Genomic DNA, 16,044 nt, shown 5'->3' on the forward strand with positions numbered 1-16,044 from the left:
TGCCTTGATGCCGTACTAGACAGGAGTGACGTTGGTACGCTTCAAAAACGTCATGGTACAGACACACCAACTCCGGCAGCGACGCAACGGACCGTCGAACGCACCGGCGAGTGGGCAGTTCTGTGTTCAAGTTGGATCAATTGGATAGACGTCCTGCGAAGTGGGCGGGACTTGAGTTTTGCTCTGCCGTTTCCAACATGGCGGCCGGGCCACAAACGATCTCATTTTACAGTTAAACTACACGCTAAAGCATGTTTCTGAAAACATTTGAGGCGGGAAATGTGTAGTGCAGTAACAGAATCTGGATTCATATTTGATCAACACTGCCTACTTTGATAGTTTGAACGAAGTTTCTGGAGCCGGCGGCATTGCGTTGGACGGACGGCATTTGCATAAAGTTAAATCCATCGAACTTTATGCAAATTCACGTACGTCGACAGGGCAGTCAATTCGACGTGCCGTATCCATCATGCGGAGCTCCTGCTCTACATAGACAATGAATGGGATCCGTTGACTTGACGTCTGCTGCCGGAGTTGGTGTGTCTGTACCATCAGGCTTTCTAACGTAGGCTAACGTGCTAATGTCAGACAGTTCGCTGACATACGCATCGCAAATCACAACCATTTTTGCTGGTTACAATAACGGTGTTATCGGATAGTACAGTGTCTATTTCTCAGGAACCTTTGAAAAATCTAAGCGAGAAAACAACGTTAAATGTACCTACCATACCTTCACATTAAAAAAAAAAACCTAAAATAAATAATGGAAAATCAACGGAGCAAAGGCTTACTCTGATATCGATGTAATGTTAGCGAATGAGGGGTGAGAAGCCCCCTACCTCCCCTTGCTAATATTTATTCCGTTCGTCCAGAGTCAAATCTATTCTTGAGGTTCCAAATATTTTCAAAGCAGTTTGTCTTTCAATGTGAGGAGTCGATCGAGTTATTTTATGTTCCGTCGTTTGAAGCAAACCTTTTAGCCCTGGCATTGGTCTCCCATTATTTATACCTTCACTGGAAGGGAAGTCCATTTTCCAGGCTCTCGCCAGCCCCCTTCAGTGAGGCAGAGGAATAACATTGAAGCATATGCAATATATATATATATGTGTGTGTATATATATATATATATAGTGTGTGTGTGTGTATATATATATATATATATATATATATATATATATATATATATATATATATATATTCCGCGAGGGGGTTTGGGTCCTTGTCACCTTTTTCATCCCTGATGAGTTTGCACCCCTGATGATGACAGTAAGAACTTTTTAAATTGTTTAACTACAAAGTGTATATGAATTACACTAGGTCAGTAAAAGATTTATATGTATCCATTGCAAAGCTCAACTTCCTTTACCCGTGAGTACTAGGCCCCGTTTCAGAAAGCAGGCTCAACAAACTGAGTCAAATCCCAGCTCCAGGTTGACTGAGCCTTAGCTGGAAAACTGAGTTTTTGGTTTCAGAACAGCTGATCAGAATGGGCTCTTTGCACAGCTCCACCACTTCCTGAACTTTTACATTTTTGGACGAACTGATCAATCCAGGTGTGTCTGACCACACTGGGGTCAGACACACCTGGATTGATCAGTTCTATGAAAGAAATACTTAAAGAAGCTGCCGTCAGTAAAGAATGTAATGACATAAAAATAAACATAAAATCTGCTCCGATGTGGTGAAACGGTAGGCTGTTGTTCATGGACTGACAGAACATCAAACAGGCTCTACTGTAATGATCCGCTCTTCAACAGCTTTAAATAAGTTTCACTTCCACGTCCACAACTTCATTCATTAGTGACACGACGTCTCTCCTTCCTGCTTTACGCTCAGCGGGCAATCAACCTCAGGATTAGATGGATCAAACCTGCCAGGGAGCAGGTTTGCCTCATGGAGTATGTTGCCATAGCAACTGACTGCTGATCCAGCTCTCTGAAACAGAACTCCCTCATCTCAGGCTCAACATAGCTACTCGGAGTTTCCACAAATCCTGCTTTTTGAAACAGGGCCCTGATTACACTGAAATGACCCAGTCATTTTTTTTTGTGTATTCACTGTTCCACTGTGAGACATTTGTTTTTTATATAATCTCTGCAGATTATAAATTCCATTCAAACAGATAATTTTAATGTTTCTAAGTCTTTGATCACTTTCTTCCATGCTACTGAAAATTAGTTTTCAAATATGTCTATTTTCTTTTTGTTACAATTCTTCAGGATGACAGTGATGCCAGGAGGGAGTCCCTCATTAAAGGACTCTGCATATATGTAAACGAGAATCCAGATGTCCTGGTGCAGGAGTACATGGTGAGTGTTTTGTGAGTGGATTGTGGCTTTTCTACATTTCAAAACTCATTTAGTTGACTAACCCTGTGATCCTGCTTGGACTTGTTTAGGTCCTCCTTATCACATTGCAAAAGTGATTCCAGTACTGAGACAAAAAAAAAGGGTCTAATCGGGTGAAAAAAATGTTTCTCTTTTAAAGGTGTAATAATCGATTTCATATATTTCATATACTCCATATGAAAGCACAGCACTAGTGCTGAGACATAGACATTTATTAATGCCTTACATCTAAAAATGATGAATATAGCTTATTACATCTAAGGGTTACATCAGTGTGAAAACTCTTCAAATTTGTGATTCTAGTGAAAATGTCATAATCTTTTCAAACTGCACTGACACTTACCTAACAAGGGCAGAATTGGGACTGTGATACCGCCCTAGAGTAAGTCCAGGTTAATGATCATAATCATTCAGGAACATAAAAACACCTTCCAGAAAAAAATGAGGAGGAAAATTCAATCTTAACATGAAGTTGTAAAGCTTGAAACCTTCTCTTCATTTGATCTGTAATTTGTCTGGTTTTTTTTCTCTCAGAAATTGACCATGAATGGCAGCATGGCAGGGCATTCTTTGGCTGCAGTAATCTGCTATGCTTTTTACATGGGTTTAAATAAACCATTAGAATCGCTCTATTTTGTCTTTAACCAGGACGTGACTGAGGCCACTGCACTGAGTGCCATAGAGACCACAACCGTGGGAATCTATGTCAGCAGAGACACGCCAGGCGGTGACTGTTCAGATGTTGGAATCATCATCGAGGGGGTGGTGGTTCTCCAAGATCTGGATAATGCTCCAGTAGAGCTTCCCTATTGCTGTGCTCCTGGAAGGTTTGGAGAACTGTTGACAGGTGTTATTATCCTGCACTTATGTTCATTTTTTTTTTACTGTTCTGCTCATTCGATGCCGTGTTTAAAGTGTTGTGTTGTGTTTTTCTGTGTGACTTTGTTGTTAAATGTTTTATGCATTCATGTTAAATGAGATGTTCAATGTCTTTTGTACTTTTTTGGCAGCATTCAGCAGTGAAAATAACTTGTTACAGTGTCTTTTGACGCTGTTTTTTGCTAATAAAAGTTTTGACATGCAACTCTTCATTTTTATTATTAATTGGGGTAAAAATGGCTAATGGTAACGATTAAGAGTTAATTGAACGGTGCACAGATATTAAAATACATGATTGCTGGAATGGCAATGGTAACTAGTGTTTTTGCATTTTAAATAAGTTCTATAGTTAATTGAGTTGTTTACAATTACATTTGTTATTGATTTTAATCTTGACAAACACTGGACAACTGACATTACATATTCAGTGTTGATTTAGAACAGCAATGTCGGTTCAATTCTCCACCTACTATCACTACAGTGAAAGTAGACATTTATAGAATATAGTATTTTATAATATTTATATATATATTTATAGAATATAATAACTTTTAATATGAAATTAACGTGTAGTATTTAAGTGACTAAATAGTATTGGAGTGAAAATTATTGAATAGTGTTGAAGTAAAGTGATGAAATTATGAAGATTGAAAATGTTCAAAGAAGTCAAATTACATTATTAAAATGTGTTTTAATCGCTTTGGATCAACACAAAATACACAGGTTGAACTAACATGAATAATTTACGTTCATTTAACTCAATTGTTTAAGTTGATGCCAAAGCAAAATATATGTGTGCAACCACTTTCCATTATTGAATTAAGTAAATCCAACTTTTTCCTTTTTTCAGTATCTGGCCAGTGTTGGAGGGAAATCATTGACGGACTGTGTCCACAAGGTTTTAGATCGGTATGTACAAATGAACAGATCAAGCATGGAAAATGTCTGCTATCTATCTTAACCACCCAAAATGTAACAGACAGATGACTGACATTTTCAGTGAATAAGCTGGAAGACGCAGACTGGTGCAGGTCAACACTGACACAGCAGAAAACTTCAAACCATTGATAATACATGAAATTTGATTTTTTTTTTTAATGCAAACTGAATGAACACAATGCTACATGAAAAGTCATTTTTACCATCATTTTCCAAGTTATGCCTCTTGTTCTGAGTTTGATATTGTTTGTCTTTCTTCTATTTCAGATTGTTCACCAACAGCCTGATGGCAGGCCTCAACATGAGGGGGACTGGAACAAAGATGGGCTTCCAGCCGACACTTTTTTCCTGAGATTGTATGTTTTCAAAGTCTGACAGTCTGATTGATTTTGTATTACAGATGCTATCAAACGGTGGGACAAGACAGCGACAGAAACTGCCGTCAGTGCTGTGGTGGCAGATTATCTTAAACATGCACCAGGGAGGACTGGTGTAGGGGGTTACAACAAGCTTAACCCGGCTAACAAGGTGGCCTTTGACACGCCATAATGGCAGTTTGGTAAAAGATTTTATCATACCTGACCACACAAACGGAGGACTCAAGGTTACAGGGGTTGTTTTCATAGGCCTGGCCAACGGGGGAGAGACCTACACCTGCAGGTGACAGTCCTTGTGGTCACCTGACTCAGGCCTTGTTGTTCATTCACCGTTTGTTTCTTTTTAAAAACAAACATGTGACCTGTTTCCTGTTGACCTGTTTCCTGTTCAAACATGAGACCCGTTTCCAGTGTTCATAAAGTGTATTTGTGTGTATCACACTCTGCTTCCATGTTTAGTCGTTCACATTATTTTTGTTAAATTTAAAAATAAATTGTTCTATTTTAATCCAGCTAAAGTTTGGTGTTTGATTTGTGTCATATTTGAAGCTTAATTTGCAAAAGCAGATAATTTTAGAATCTTCTTTTTTTATTTTTTATTTACCGTACATAAGGTGATATCAGTCAAACCAAAGTTGAGTGACTTTGAGATGTAACAAAACAGACATATCTCAAAAAAATGAAGTTTTATTGAAAACACTATGCAAAGAATAATTACAAAGCCTCAGCTCTTTTTTTTCAAAATGGCACTTATCTGCTTTTGCAAATGAACTCTTCATGTATACTTTTCTTTATTTATACTTTTTTTTATTGTAATGAAACACTATCTTGTAAAGTCAATGTTGTGATCACATATTGCCTGCTTAAATTGATGATTTTCTATGCAGAATTAAAATTTTGATTTGGCACTTTTCTCTCGCTCTGGTTGCGAGACGGCTTTTCAGCAACGTTCAGTAATGGGCCAGATCACAGCTGAGTCTGGGACATTTGGACGTCATTTCCAGGACGCGGCCACAAGACGTCCTCTCGACGACATAAACTGGACGGGTATGTGGTCGGCTTAGGGTCATTAACAAGCCGTCGATTTGACGTCTTGGTTAGGACGTCCTGGTTATGACGTCGAAAACATCGCCAATTTAACCTAGTCCGGAACGTCACCGAATGACGTCAATCTGACGTCATTTGGCTTGCTGGGTAACAAGCGCTTACCCATACTTCAGATACTTTTTCGAAACTCTTTTTAAACACGATTGGCAAAATGGATCATTTTCTTCTCAAAAACACATTTTGTTAAATATATACTAACTCTTCATTTCAAAATAGAACACATCTTTCTCTGCACACACTAACTTTACCAAAACACTGGAAATCTGACTCAAAATGAAATTATTTTGTCAAAGAATAACACTTGTTTTCACTTCACAAGGTACATGCAGTCAATCAAAGTACACCAGGTTTCAAAATACTGGCTATTGTTGACATTACAAAAACTGCATAGACTTTTATGTTTCAATTTTACAGGTATTTGCATCACTCCCTGATGGTCTATTGGGTAGGATTCGGCGCTTTCACCGCCACGGCCCGTGTTCGATTCCCGGTCAGTGAATTAGCCCACATTGTCATGGGCTGCATGGTGGTGTAGTGGGGAGCACTGTCGCCTCACAGCGAGAGGATCGATTTCCGGGTCGGCCCGGGCTCCTTCTGTATGGAGTTTGCATGTTCTCCCCGTGTAAGCGTGGGTTCTCTCCGGGTTCTCCAGCTTCCTCCCACAGTCTAAAGACATGCAGGATGGGGATAGGTTAATTGGTGACTCTAAATTGCCCGTAGGTGTGAATGGTTGTTTGTCTCTACATGTTGGCCCTGCGATGGACTGGCGACCCAACCAGGGTGTACCCTGCCTTCGCCCAATGACAGCTGGGATTGGCTCCGCCCCCCCCCCCCCCCCCCCCCCCCGCTACCGGATACAGGATAAGCGGTAGACGATGGATGGATGGAGGTATTTGCATGCAAAACATGCAATCCACCATTTTTACACTAAATTTCTTTGTTGGGAACTGTATGTCTACATGTAGGGCCCTAGTTTCGTAGACCAGGCGCAGTCAGCTTTCAGCGCACCTGCGCCGCGCCGACGGGGTGTGTCCGCCTGGACTTTACAAGTTTCGTGCACCGCGCAGGCTCGGGCAGGCACACCTCCCGTCTCGCCCACCGGCGCAAGTGGGAAAGAGGGAGGAGAAGAAGGCGTGTGGGAGACGAGGAGGAGACGAGGCGTGGACTGGGATTAATACAGCCGATTCAGATCTTCACCAATCAAATGAGCTCCTCTCCTCTCCTTTAATGCGTTAGGGGAGGTTCAGTGCAAGATCCGTCACTTGACAACCCGATGACAGAAGCAGCGCCGCCGCTCCCACCACGCTCATCACGCGCTGTGTGCGCGTATCATAATAATAACCATGCCGATATTATAAAAAACAGGAGAGAGAGAGGGAGATGTTTTGGTCCGAGAGGCTGAGTTTCCGTTACGCGTGCCATCCGCCTTTGATCTGACGTCAGATGTGACGGGACAATCTATATAGATATAAATTCACGTGTTGATTCAATCAGTTGCATTAAATAGTGTTTGTTGTGATTATGTATTGCATTTAAATGTGCCTGGAACTGTGGAAACCTGCCTGTGAGGTCTCGGTGACGTGTGCGCACTGCGCGCCGTCAGCCAAACTTCCACTCCGCCAGCTGTGATTCGCATTGAATGAATGGACTTTATTTACGCCTTGCGCCGAAAGTAGACCAGGTTGGAGCTGGCGAGCTTTCAGCGCAGTCTCGGCGAGGCTTTTTGCCACGAAACTTCCGCTACGCCAAGCTGAATCTGTGACGCCTCCCCCTGCTGCGCCGCCACACCCATCTTGGCGCAGGCGATCCACCAAACTGCCAAACTGACGGTGCGCAAGGCTGCGCGGGTCGAAACTTGCATTGCGCCGGCTCCGCCACCCTGCGCCGCCCTGCGCTGCGCCACGAAACTAGGGCCCGTAATGTTCACATTCAAAAGCATTCCAGTAAAAAGCAAATCAGTTTTTTTCCTTTACTGTTTACTGCAGGAGGTACAGTAGAAATACTGTTTACCGTATGATAGAACAGAAAAAGTTTTACAGTATTGCTTACATTGAACAAAATATCCATGAAACACACAAAAGCATTCTGAACATAAAAACAACAGTAAAAAGCCCAGATAAAAAGTTTGTCTTTTTCTGTTTCTGTTTCCAAAGACATCACTCCTCAAAGTCCTCCTTTTACTGTATAAGTGTCAATGTAATAGAAAAACATAACCCCTGCCACTGAGTCTAAGCCAGACTGGAATCAGCTGTGGTTGGCCCAATTTACCCAACATCAATCAGCTGTGTGTCAATTATTAAATTGTTTGTTTATTATCAGCTGAGAAATATTGTTTTTGAACTGATATTGCAGAAGCAGAGGATTTATACTGTATCTAAGGTTTGGAATATTGTTTTTGCTATTGTGGGATGTTGTGTGTTAACATTTGTAAATAATAAAAAAAACAATCCATAATTTTGTTGGAAGGTATAGCTTGTCTGTTCCAGGAATCCGTCTTCATGTTGTATATTTTCCCCTGTCAGGTTACACAGATATAATATATCACGTCTTCGGTATATCATATCCCAGTATTGTTTTCAATTCTACACACACATCATTCCAATAATTTCTGATTTTATTACATTCCCAAAAAACATGTGTGACCTACGCTCTGCTCCCCACACCGTCTCCAGCATGTTTGTTGTGTAATTGAACATTTGCTCTTTGTTTTTGGAGTAATAAAGAACCTGATCATATTTTTCCAGCAAAATTCTTTCTACATCCTGGAGCTGGTGGTGGTTGGCTGTACATCACATATGTTAAACCAGTACTCATCAGTTAATGGTATTTTACTTTCTTTTACCCACCTGTCTCTTATATACAGTGTAGAAGTTCCTCTGTTCTTCTCCAGACCCTGGTACATTGTTGAAACCACTTTTCCAGTAATGTTTCTATATGCATTACATAGTGTTATACAGTAGTTACTTTGTTCAGCTCCTAAGGTAAACCTGGTTTTATTTCTTTCTCAAAGAAGTCCCTAATTTGGTAATACCTAAACTGGTCGTAATCCTCCAGTCCAAATTCCCCCTTCAATTTTTGAAAGCTTTTAATTTTGCCCCTCTCAATAATGGTGCATATAACTGTAATCCCCTTGTTTATCCATTGTTCATAACTACTATCCATTGCCCCTGGTTTAAATTTAGAATCACATAACAGCCAGCTCAGAATTTTGATTTCCCTCTCCAAGTTGGATTTCCTAATCACTGTAAACCAGGTTTCCAGAGTGAATCGAGTAATTGGGTCAAGCATATTCTTATATGTCCCTGCTTGCAATCATACTTTGGATATGGTAGCCCTCTCTTTTTAATTCAATATCTTTCCACCTTGCAGTATACACATGATCACACCAATACACCAAAGGTTGAATCTGTGCAGCATAATAATATTCTAAGAGGTTTGGTAAGGCTAACCTGCCCCTGCCTCTAGGGATCTGAAGAGTTGTATATTTTATCCTTGGCATTCCCCCCCCCCCCCCCCCCCCCCCCCCAAATGAAACATGAGATTTTTTTGTTCCATTCTTTGAATTGTGATATGGGAATTTCTATTTTCTATAGGGTAATGATTGAAACAAATACAACATTCTCGGTAACACATTCATCTTTATGATTTCTATTCTAGAGCTGAAATCCAATGTCAGTGCCGTCCATCTTTCCATATCCTTTTGAATATCTTGATTTAGAGTCCCATAATTAATTTTGTCCAGTTTTGTTAAGTTTCTACTAATTATTACACCTAGGTATTTTATTGTTTTTGCTTCCCATTTTAATTTATATGTTTGTTGTATGACTCGCGGCGGGGTATAGTTTATGGGTAGTACCTGTGTTTTTGTCACATTGAGTTTATAACCTGACAAGTAATAAAATGAGTCCAGTCTTTCTATAAGTCTTGGAAGACAAACACCTTCACCTCTATCCCTGCTATACCTTCATCTTCTCTTATTGCTTGGGCCAAAGGCTCGATGAAAATAGCCAAAAGAGTTGGTGATAAGCAACAGCCCTGTCTTGTAGATCTCGTGAATGAACTAGCGTTCGTTCGGCGGGACCCCGGTCCTTTAACTGATAGTAGATCGCTTACTGAGCTCGTGAATGTGGCCGAGGTTAGGCCACACACTGTTACAGAAATAAACCCAGTGGCGTGGGTACACAATCAGCATTCAAATACAACAATACAGAAAGCAACGGACTCAGCGGTCCGTGATCAAAACTTAAAACAAGAATTACAAGCATATCCTTCACTATCGAACCTATGCTTCTGCCCAGACAATAAGCCTCGTACTTGTGTCGATGTGCGTGGGTCCGTCCTATGCGGTGGGCGTTTCTTGACGTGCCAGCGACGGACTGTGGTTCGTGCGACAGTGGGGGATGCGACGAGTCGGTTGAATTCAGCCGAGAGCGGGGCTTAGCAGTTATCCTTCTCGCTGATCAACTTGACTGAAGAAAACAGTTTCTGTTTCTTCCTTCTGCAGGCAAACAATAAAATCACATGGTGTGGCGATTTGGTCAGCTGACTTCAGACAAGAGCGGGTCGTAGAAGTTATCCTTCTTGCTGGTAGCTTGGATGAAGAAACCGTTTGTGTTCTTCCTTCTGCAGGCAAACAGTCGAGTCGCGCGGTGCGGCGATCTTCTCAGGATCCGTAATAATAAAAAAGAAAAAGGCGAGTCGAGAAAAAGGGGGAAAACAGTCTGTCTCTCGTCCAGCAAGTTTGGGGGAAAGACTGTGGCCTAAGACAAAGGAAAACGCTGCAGACGTTAAAAGTTCACCTCCTGTTGCAACGGCGAGTTGCGATGGAGAGAAAGTTTCAAAGTGGATGCCGGTTTATATATCCCACGGCTGATCCCGGGGACCCCCTGGCACATTAAGAATCTTTGATCCTCTCTTGACATTGCAGGTTGTTCATCAATGCTGCTTTCAGGGAAGTCAATCTTAAACTGTTGCTGCACGAGGTCACCCAGGTTCACGACTGAAACTCTGTTGACAGTTATTTGTGGATGCTCCCAGTTAACAGTATCTCCACTGTTTCCTGTCAGTGGACCATTGGCAGTCCAGCCCAGCATGGGCATACGGTCCATCATTCACGCTACACACCACTTCCAGCTGCTCTATTCCTGCATCAATCTGAGAGGGAAACCATGAGAGGGCTTTGTCCATGTAAGCAAAGGCGATCTTTTGTTAATTTCCGAACTGCTCCTTTAACAAAGCTTTTGCTTTTGTCTATCCTCGTTCTGAATTATGTGTCGACAGCTTTTCACAAGCTCTTTGGCATGACCCTTTGTTTGTTGTTCCAAAAAGTATAAACGATCACAGCTGTTAAAATTGTGTTCCTCTCAACTCCATTCTCAAAAGCTTTAATGAAAGTGTGGTATTTTAATGGATCACCGTCATAAATTGGGATCTCTCTCTTAGGTAGGGCTGAGAGGCATTGCTGTTGCATTAGCAATGTTGTTATTTCGTTTTGTTTCCTCATGATACCAAGAACGTCATTGCTGTTTTCCTGATCCACTCCTTGTTGTCCATGTGAATCTTGTGTGTTGAATGGGCTCATATGAAGTTGCATTTGGTTTTGTTCATATGAAGTTGTATTCATGTTTGTATTTGTTTCAGTTTGTTTTGGAATAAATTCATCTGCATTGACATTGAGTAACTGTTAACTTGTGCCTTTTCAAATTATGATTTCATTCCATCCGAGACCTTTGATGTTCTTTTTCCACTGGTTGTGCTTTTTGTCTTGAGAATTTCAAGTTTTGCAAGTTTTTTTCTGCAATTTCAGTGTTCAGATTAAGGTCTTCTCCCTTTTGCGCAGGCGTTGTTCCTCTTCTTCCAAAGCGTGCTTATCCTTTAATAATTTGTGCCTCATGGTTAAGGCTGTCAGCTCGGCTTCTGCCATTAAACGTGCAGAAGAGATTGAAGAGCATTGTGACTGAGATGTTTTGTGGTTTCCAACATTTGAAACACTGTCGCTTGGTCAAATTTCATCCTCATTTTCATTTGCTTCATTCATTTCCACAGAGAGTAATGGTATTTCTGGTGAATCCTGTTTTTCCTGAGAGATTTTTTGTTCAGTTTCAACAATCCATTTTTGAGTATGCTTTTGAAATGTATTGCTGCAGTTCATAATGCTTGAAAACCAATCCTTTTGTTTAATGAGTTCATCCTCAGGAAGTAGAGGCAACACATGAGGTTGTGGCATTTTCACACAGTGTGTTTAAATTCCCCAAACATTGTTTCACTTGAGACACATTTTCCCTTTGCTTCATGAGCTCTTTCATTTTTGGTATCAACCCTTTAATTGTATCCACAACATGTTTGCGTTCATTTTGCAGGCTTTCAATTTTATTCAACAGAGCCTTTTCGGTGAATTTCCTCTTCCTTTTCCCAGACTCCATGTCAGAGCACGAGGCAGCGTCATTTGTTTGACTAATTTTTTTAAAATTCAGTTTCAGCGAACTGTGACATTTAAATCCATCCACAATGCACAATCAATCTGAGCAATTCATTTCAACAAGGCAGCATCAGCATTCCTCCTCGTAACATCATAAACTTTCGCATACAGGCAACAAAGTGCAGACGTCATTCAGCGCACGGAGCAAACATAGGGCACAGACATCGCATATCCGACCAGCTTCATTCAGCTTCATTCAACTGTTCCAAACGGAGACACTTCGACATTGATGCAATCCAGATTCCTTCTCCACACACATACATGCACAGGTGAGCTTACCTGTCCTTCATGACGGATGTGATGTGGCGCTTTGTCCTTTGACACCGCTGTACTTACTGAGCGTCTCGTTGATGCCTTTGCGCTGTGAGCGATCGCTTTCTTGTTGCCTTTTTTGTTGACAAATGTAACCGCTTGCCTGTCCTTAAAGTCGTTTGAGAGGTCCTGTATGTTTGTGTGACGTGCTGCTGCTGGGTCATAAGCACGCTGAGTCCAGGTAAGTTTCAATCATTTAATAACTTATAACTTACTTACTAATAATAATCACGGCTACGAAAACATGCACTGGTGGCGAATATGTAATAAAGCAACAAACTGAACAAAATGCGGTCAACAAAAATTGCGGCTACACTCCTCTCTCTCCTCCCCCAGTGCAGGTGATCCAGTTCCCTATATCACCTACGGGAATCATCCCCAGTGCCCACGTGACCCAAGCCCTGTGTATCACCGTGGCAACCAGACCAAACAAATCAAAAGACAAATAATCCACCAGTGACACAATACAGCTCCTACACCTCCCATTTTTGTATGAGCTATAGTATGTACTTTTAAATCCCATTTTTTATATTTTTCATGCTCCTGATCAGATAAATGTGTTTCTTGTAGAAAACTAACCTGTGATCCTTCCTTTTTTTTCACATTTAGAGACACTACTTTTAAGTTGGTTATGTTGCATCACCTCGTTTCTTTAGGTTTTTCCTTTCTCTCCAACTGACGCCTGCAATTCTAACACTATGAACATGAACTCCAAAACAATGCTTCCGATGACAACGGGCCTCTATCATGCCTGTGCCCCTGTTGGAAGGAGAGGGGAAGGTCCCCCAGCAATGGAGGGGCTCCTCACTAGAGGTGAACCAAGGTCCTGCATAGAGTCCCCCTTGCCTTCTAGTAGTGTCCAACATTTCTCTGCATTCCCACTCTACCAGTCTGAATAGAACATATGAAAAGCCTAGTAGTGGGAGGCAAGCTATAGCCTAGTATACAAACTCTATACTTGACAATAAGTTGATGGATAAACAAATATTATCTCCTGGGGTATTGCAATGACTTAGTCTGTTTTTCCCATCCTTTTTCCCCCAACGATGACTTTATCTGAAGGATACATTACCACATAGCCGTTCTCTGTATTTATGAACAAAAATGTATAAATGAATATAAAAGCCAATAATACAAATGTCCTTTCCCTACCGTTTTCTGTCTCTTATATGCCTGTTAATTGACATGTCGTACTATACAGATAGTAGGTTGTATTATCATGATTCATACTTATTTTAAGATGAACCCTTATACACGTCTGCATCTCCCGTTTAAATCAAGTGTTATCTCCATCTTCGGCCCTCCAAAACTCCTGCAGCCTTCCTCTCGTGCGTTGAGTTAATCCACCAGGCGTCCATGGTCCTCCGACATGTTGCCACCGCGATGCCACCTGTATCCGCTCCTCCATCGTGCGCCCCTCGTCAGCTTCCTTCATCTGTACATCCATTCCTCTTTTCCTCATCTCTTTAGCTGCCTCTTGGGCACTGTTGTAGGGCCGAGGTCCGTCGGACCAGTGGATTCTGATCCTGGTCAGGGGCATTTGGAACCAGATGCCTTTAGCCTTGAGGGTCTTTTTGATCTCCATATAGGCTCTGCGTTTCTGTACCACCTCGGCTGCGTAATCGTTGTCAAAGAACAGGGGTGTGTTGCCAAGCTTAACCCGTTTTTGCTAGGCTTTCCTTAATACCATCTCCTTGGTGTCAAACAGAAGAAAGTTTATGATTATAGACCGCAGAGTCTCACCGGGACCAGGTCTCCTCGCTGCCGCTCGGTGTGCTCGCTGAATTAGCAGGTTGGTCCCCTCTGGTAGAGTTAGCTCTCTCTGTAGCAGCTCCTCAACAAAACGGATGACCGAGTCCTCCTCCGACCCCTCCGGGACTCCAAATATCCGCACGTTGTTCCTCCTGGATCTTCCCTCAAGGTCGGTTAGCTTTTCCTGTAGCTTTCTCTGCTCACAAAGGGTTGTTAACAGAGCTCCTTTGGCTTCCATGTTGAATGTCTGGAGTTCCTTGATGCGTGTTTGTGCCTCAATAAGACTTTTCTTCTGGTCCTGTAGCTCGTCACTGTTCGCCTTAAGCTTGTTGTTGATGTCTTCTTTAAAATTGGCAAACTCCTGTTTAAAGCTCACGTCGAGGGCCCTTATGTCATTTTTAATTTCTTCTTTGAGCTCTCGGATTTCTTTAGTGATGTCCGATTTCTGAAAGCTGTGGCAGGACTAATATAAAGCCTTGTAAATTTAAAAGCCAAGGAATAGGGATTAGGTATGATGACTGAGAGCTGGGAACCGTGTGTGTGTGTGTGTGTGTGTGTGTGTGTGTGTATGTATGTGTGTGTTTTGAGTAGGGGAGGGAGGGTTTGTTTGTGTGTCAAAATGTGTGTGTGTGTGGTGGGACGGTATCTGGGGGTGGGGGTGTCTGTGTCGCACGTATGAATGTGTGAGCATGAGTGTTGCTAAAACCATAGGGAGGTTTATAAACTGTAAGATGTTACAAAGCACCGTATATGATACAGACATACTGATACTTGTATTGCCTCTTGTATGCAACAATACAAATAATTAAATAATAAAAAAAGGTACCATTCTCCTTTTCCTCATGCCAGAAGATTTACCAAGAACCTCCTCTGCTGACTCACACAATATGTTTGTGATTATTGAATTTAACTCATCAACATCATAACTCATATCTGAACTTATTTCCATCAGCTTACCGCTTGCCTTCAGGTTATATAGCCCCTAGTTTCTCATTCTCATTCTCTGTCTCATTTTCCATCCTGGAAACCAATTTTCCTCTAAACACACCCTTTGGCTCCTAATACTTACCCAAATAATATAATGGTCACTGCCAAGAGAAATTCCACTAACCTCCCACTGACTTACCCCTGCTTTCTGATCAGATACTATTGTAAGATCTAATGCCGACTCTGTTCCATGTGATGCATCAAACCTAGTGTTCCTTCCATTGTTTAAACATACCAACTTATAGTCATCCATAAACTCCTCAATAGTTCTCCCATTCTCATCTATCTTTGTTCCTCCCCACAGAGGATTGTGAGCATTAAAATCTCCACATAATACTACCTTTCCACCCCCCCCCCCCCCCCCTCATACAACCCATCTAGCATCTCTCTCAGTATTCTTTTACAAGGGTTATAAAAGTTAATGATTTTAGTTAGTTTTACCTACCCAGATATCAACCAGGACTGCCTCTATATCTTAGTAGAATTTACAGATCTATAATGAATCCCTTCTTGAATAAATGTAGCCACTCCAGTATCCCTGTCTTTGCGCACTGCTGTGTATCCATATATAATGAAATCGAGTGATGATTTTAACCAGGTTTCTTGTATACAGATGATATTTGGTTTGACCTTCTGTTCCTCAATAAAATGCTTAAAGTGATGGTTCGGAGTGAAATGGACCCTAGGTAATTTCCACCAAGACATCCAGCCAAACACCCCCTCGGAAGCATTTTTAGCGATGGTCAGCAGTGGTCAAGATAGGGCGATCAGCCGAACGGCTTCGTAATAGCACGATGGTACTTACAGTATATGTCGTAAATTTCCCCACTAATAATGCATGGAATGTTACCAAACTTCTGCAGTA

General features: G+C 41.6%; 1 protein-coding gene across 1 annotated transcript; it reads left to right on the forward strand.

The window, feature by feature from the left end:
• Positions 1-1,859: 1,859 nt before the first annotated feature.
• Positions 1,860-4,541, forward strand: LOC311021734 (uncharacterized protein; the record flags this gene model as incomplete). The annotated part of the gene is made up of 5 exons (XM_084022496.1): positions 1,860-1,898; positions 2,220-2,309; positions 2,997-3,195; positions 4,078-4,136; positions 4,434-4,541. The coding sequence occupies 5 exons, from the start codon at positions 1,860-1,862 to the stop codon at positions 4,539-4,541; spliced, it is 495 nt and encodes a 164-aa protein (XP_083878622.1).
• Positions 4,542-16,044: the final 11,503 nt, after the last annotated feature.

The sequence above is a fragment of the Eutrigla gurnardus genome, assembly GCF_963514095.1.
Source record: "Eutrigla gurnardus genome assembly, chromosome: 12".
NCBI lineage: Eukaryota > Metazoa > Chordata > Actinopteri > Perciformes > Triglidae > Eutrigla > Eutrigla gurnardus.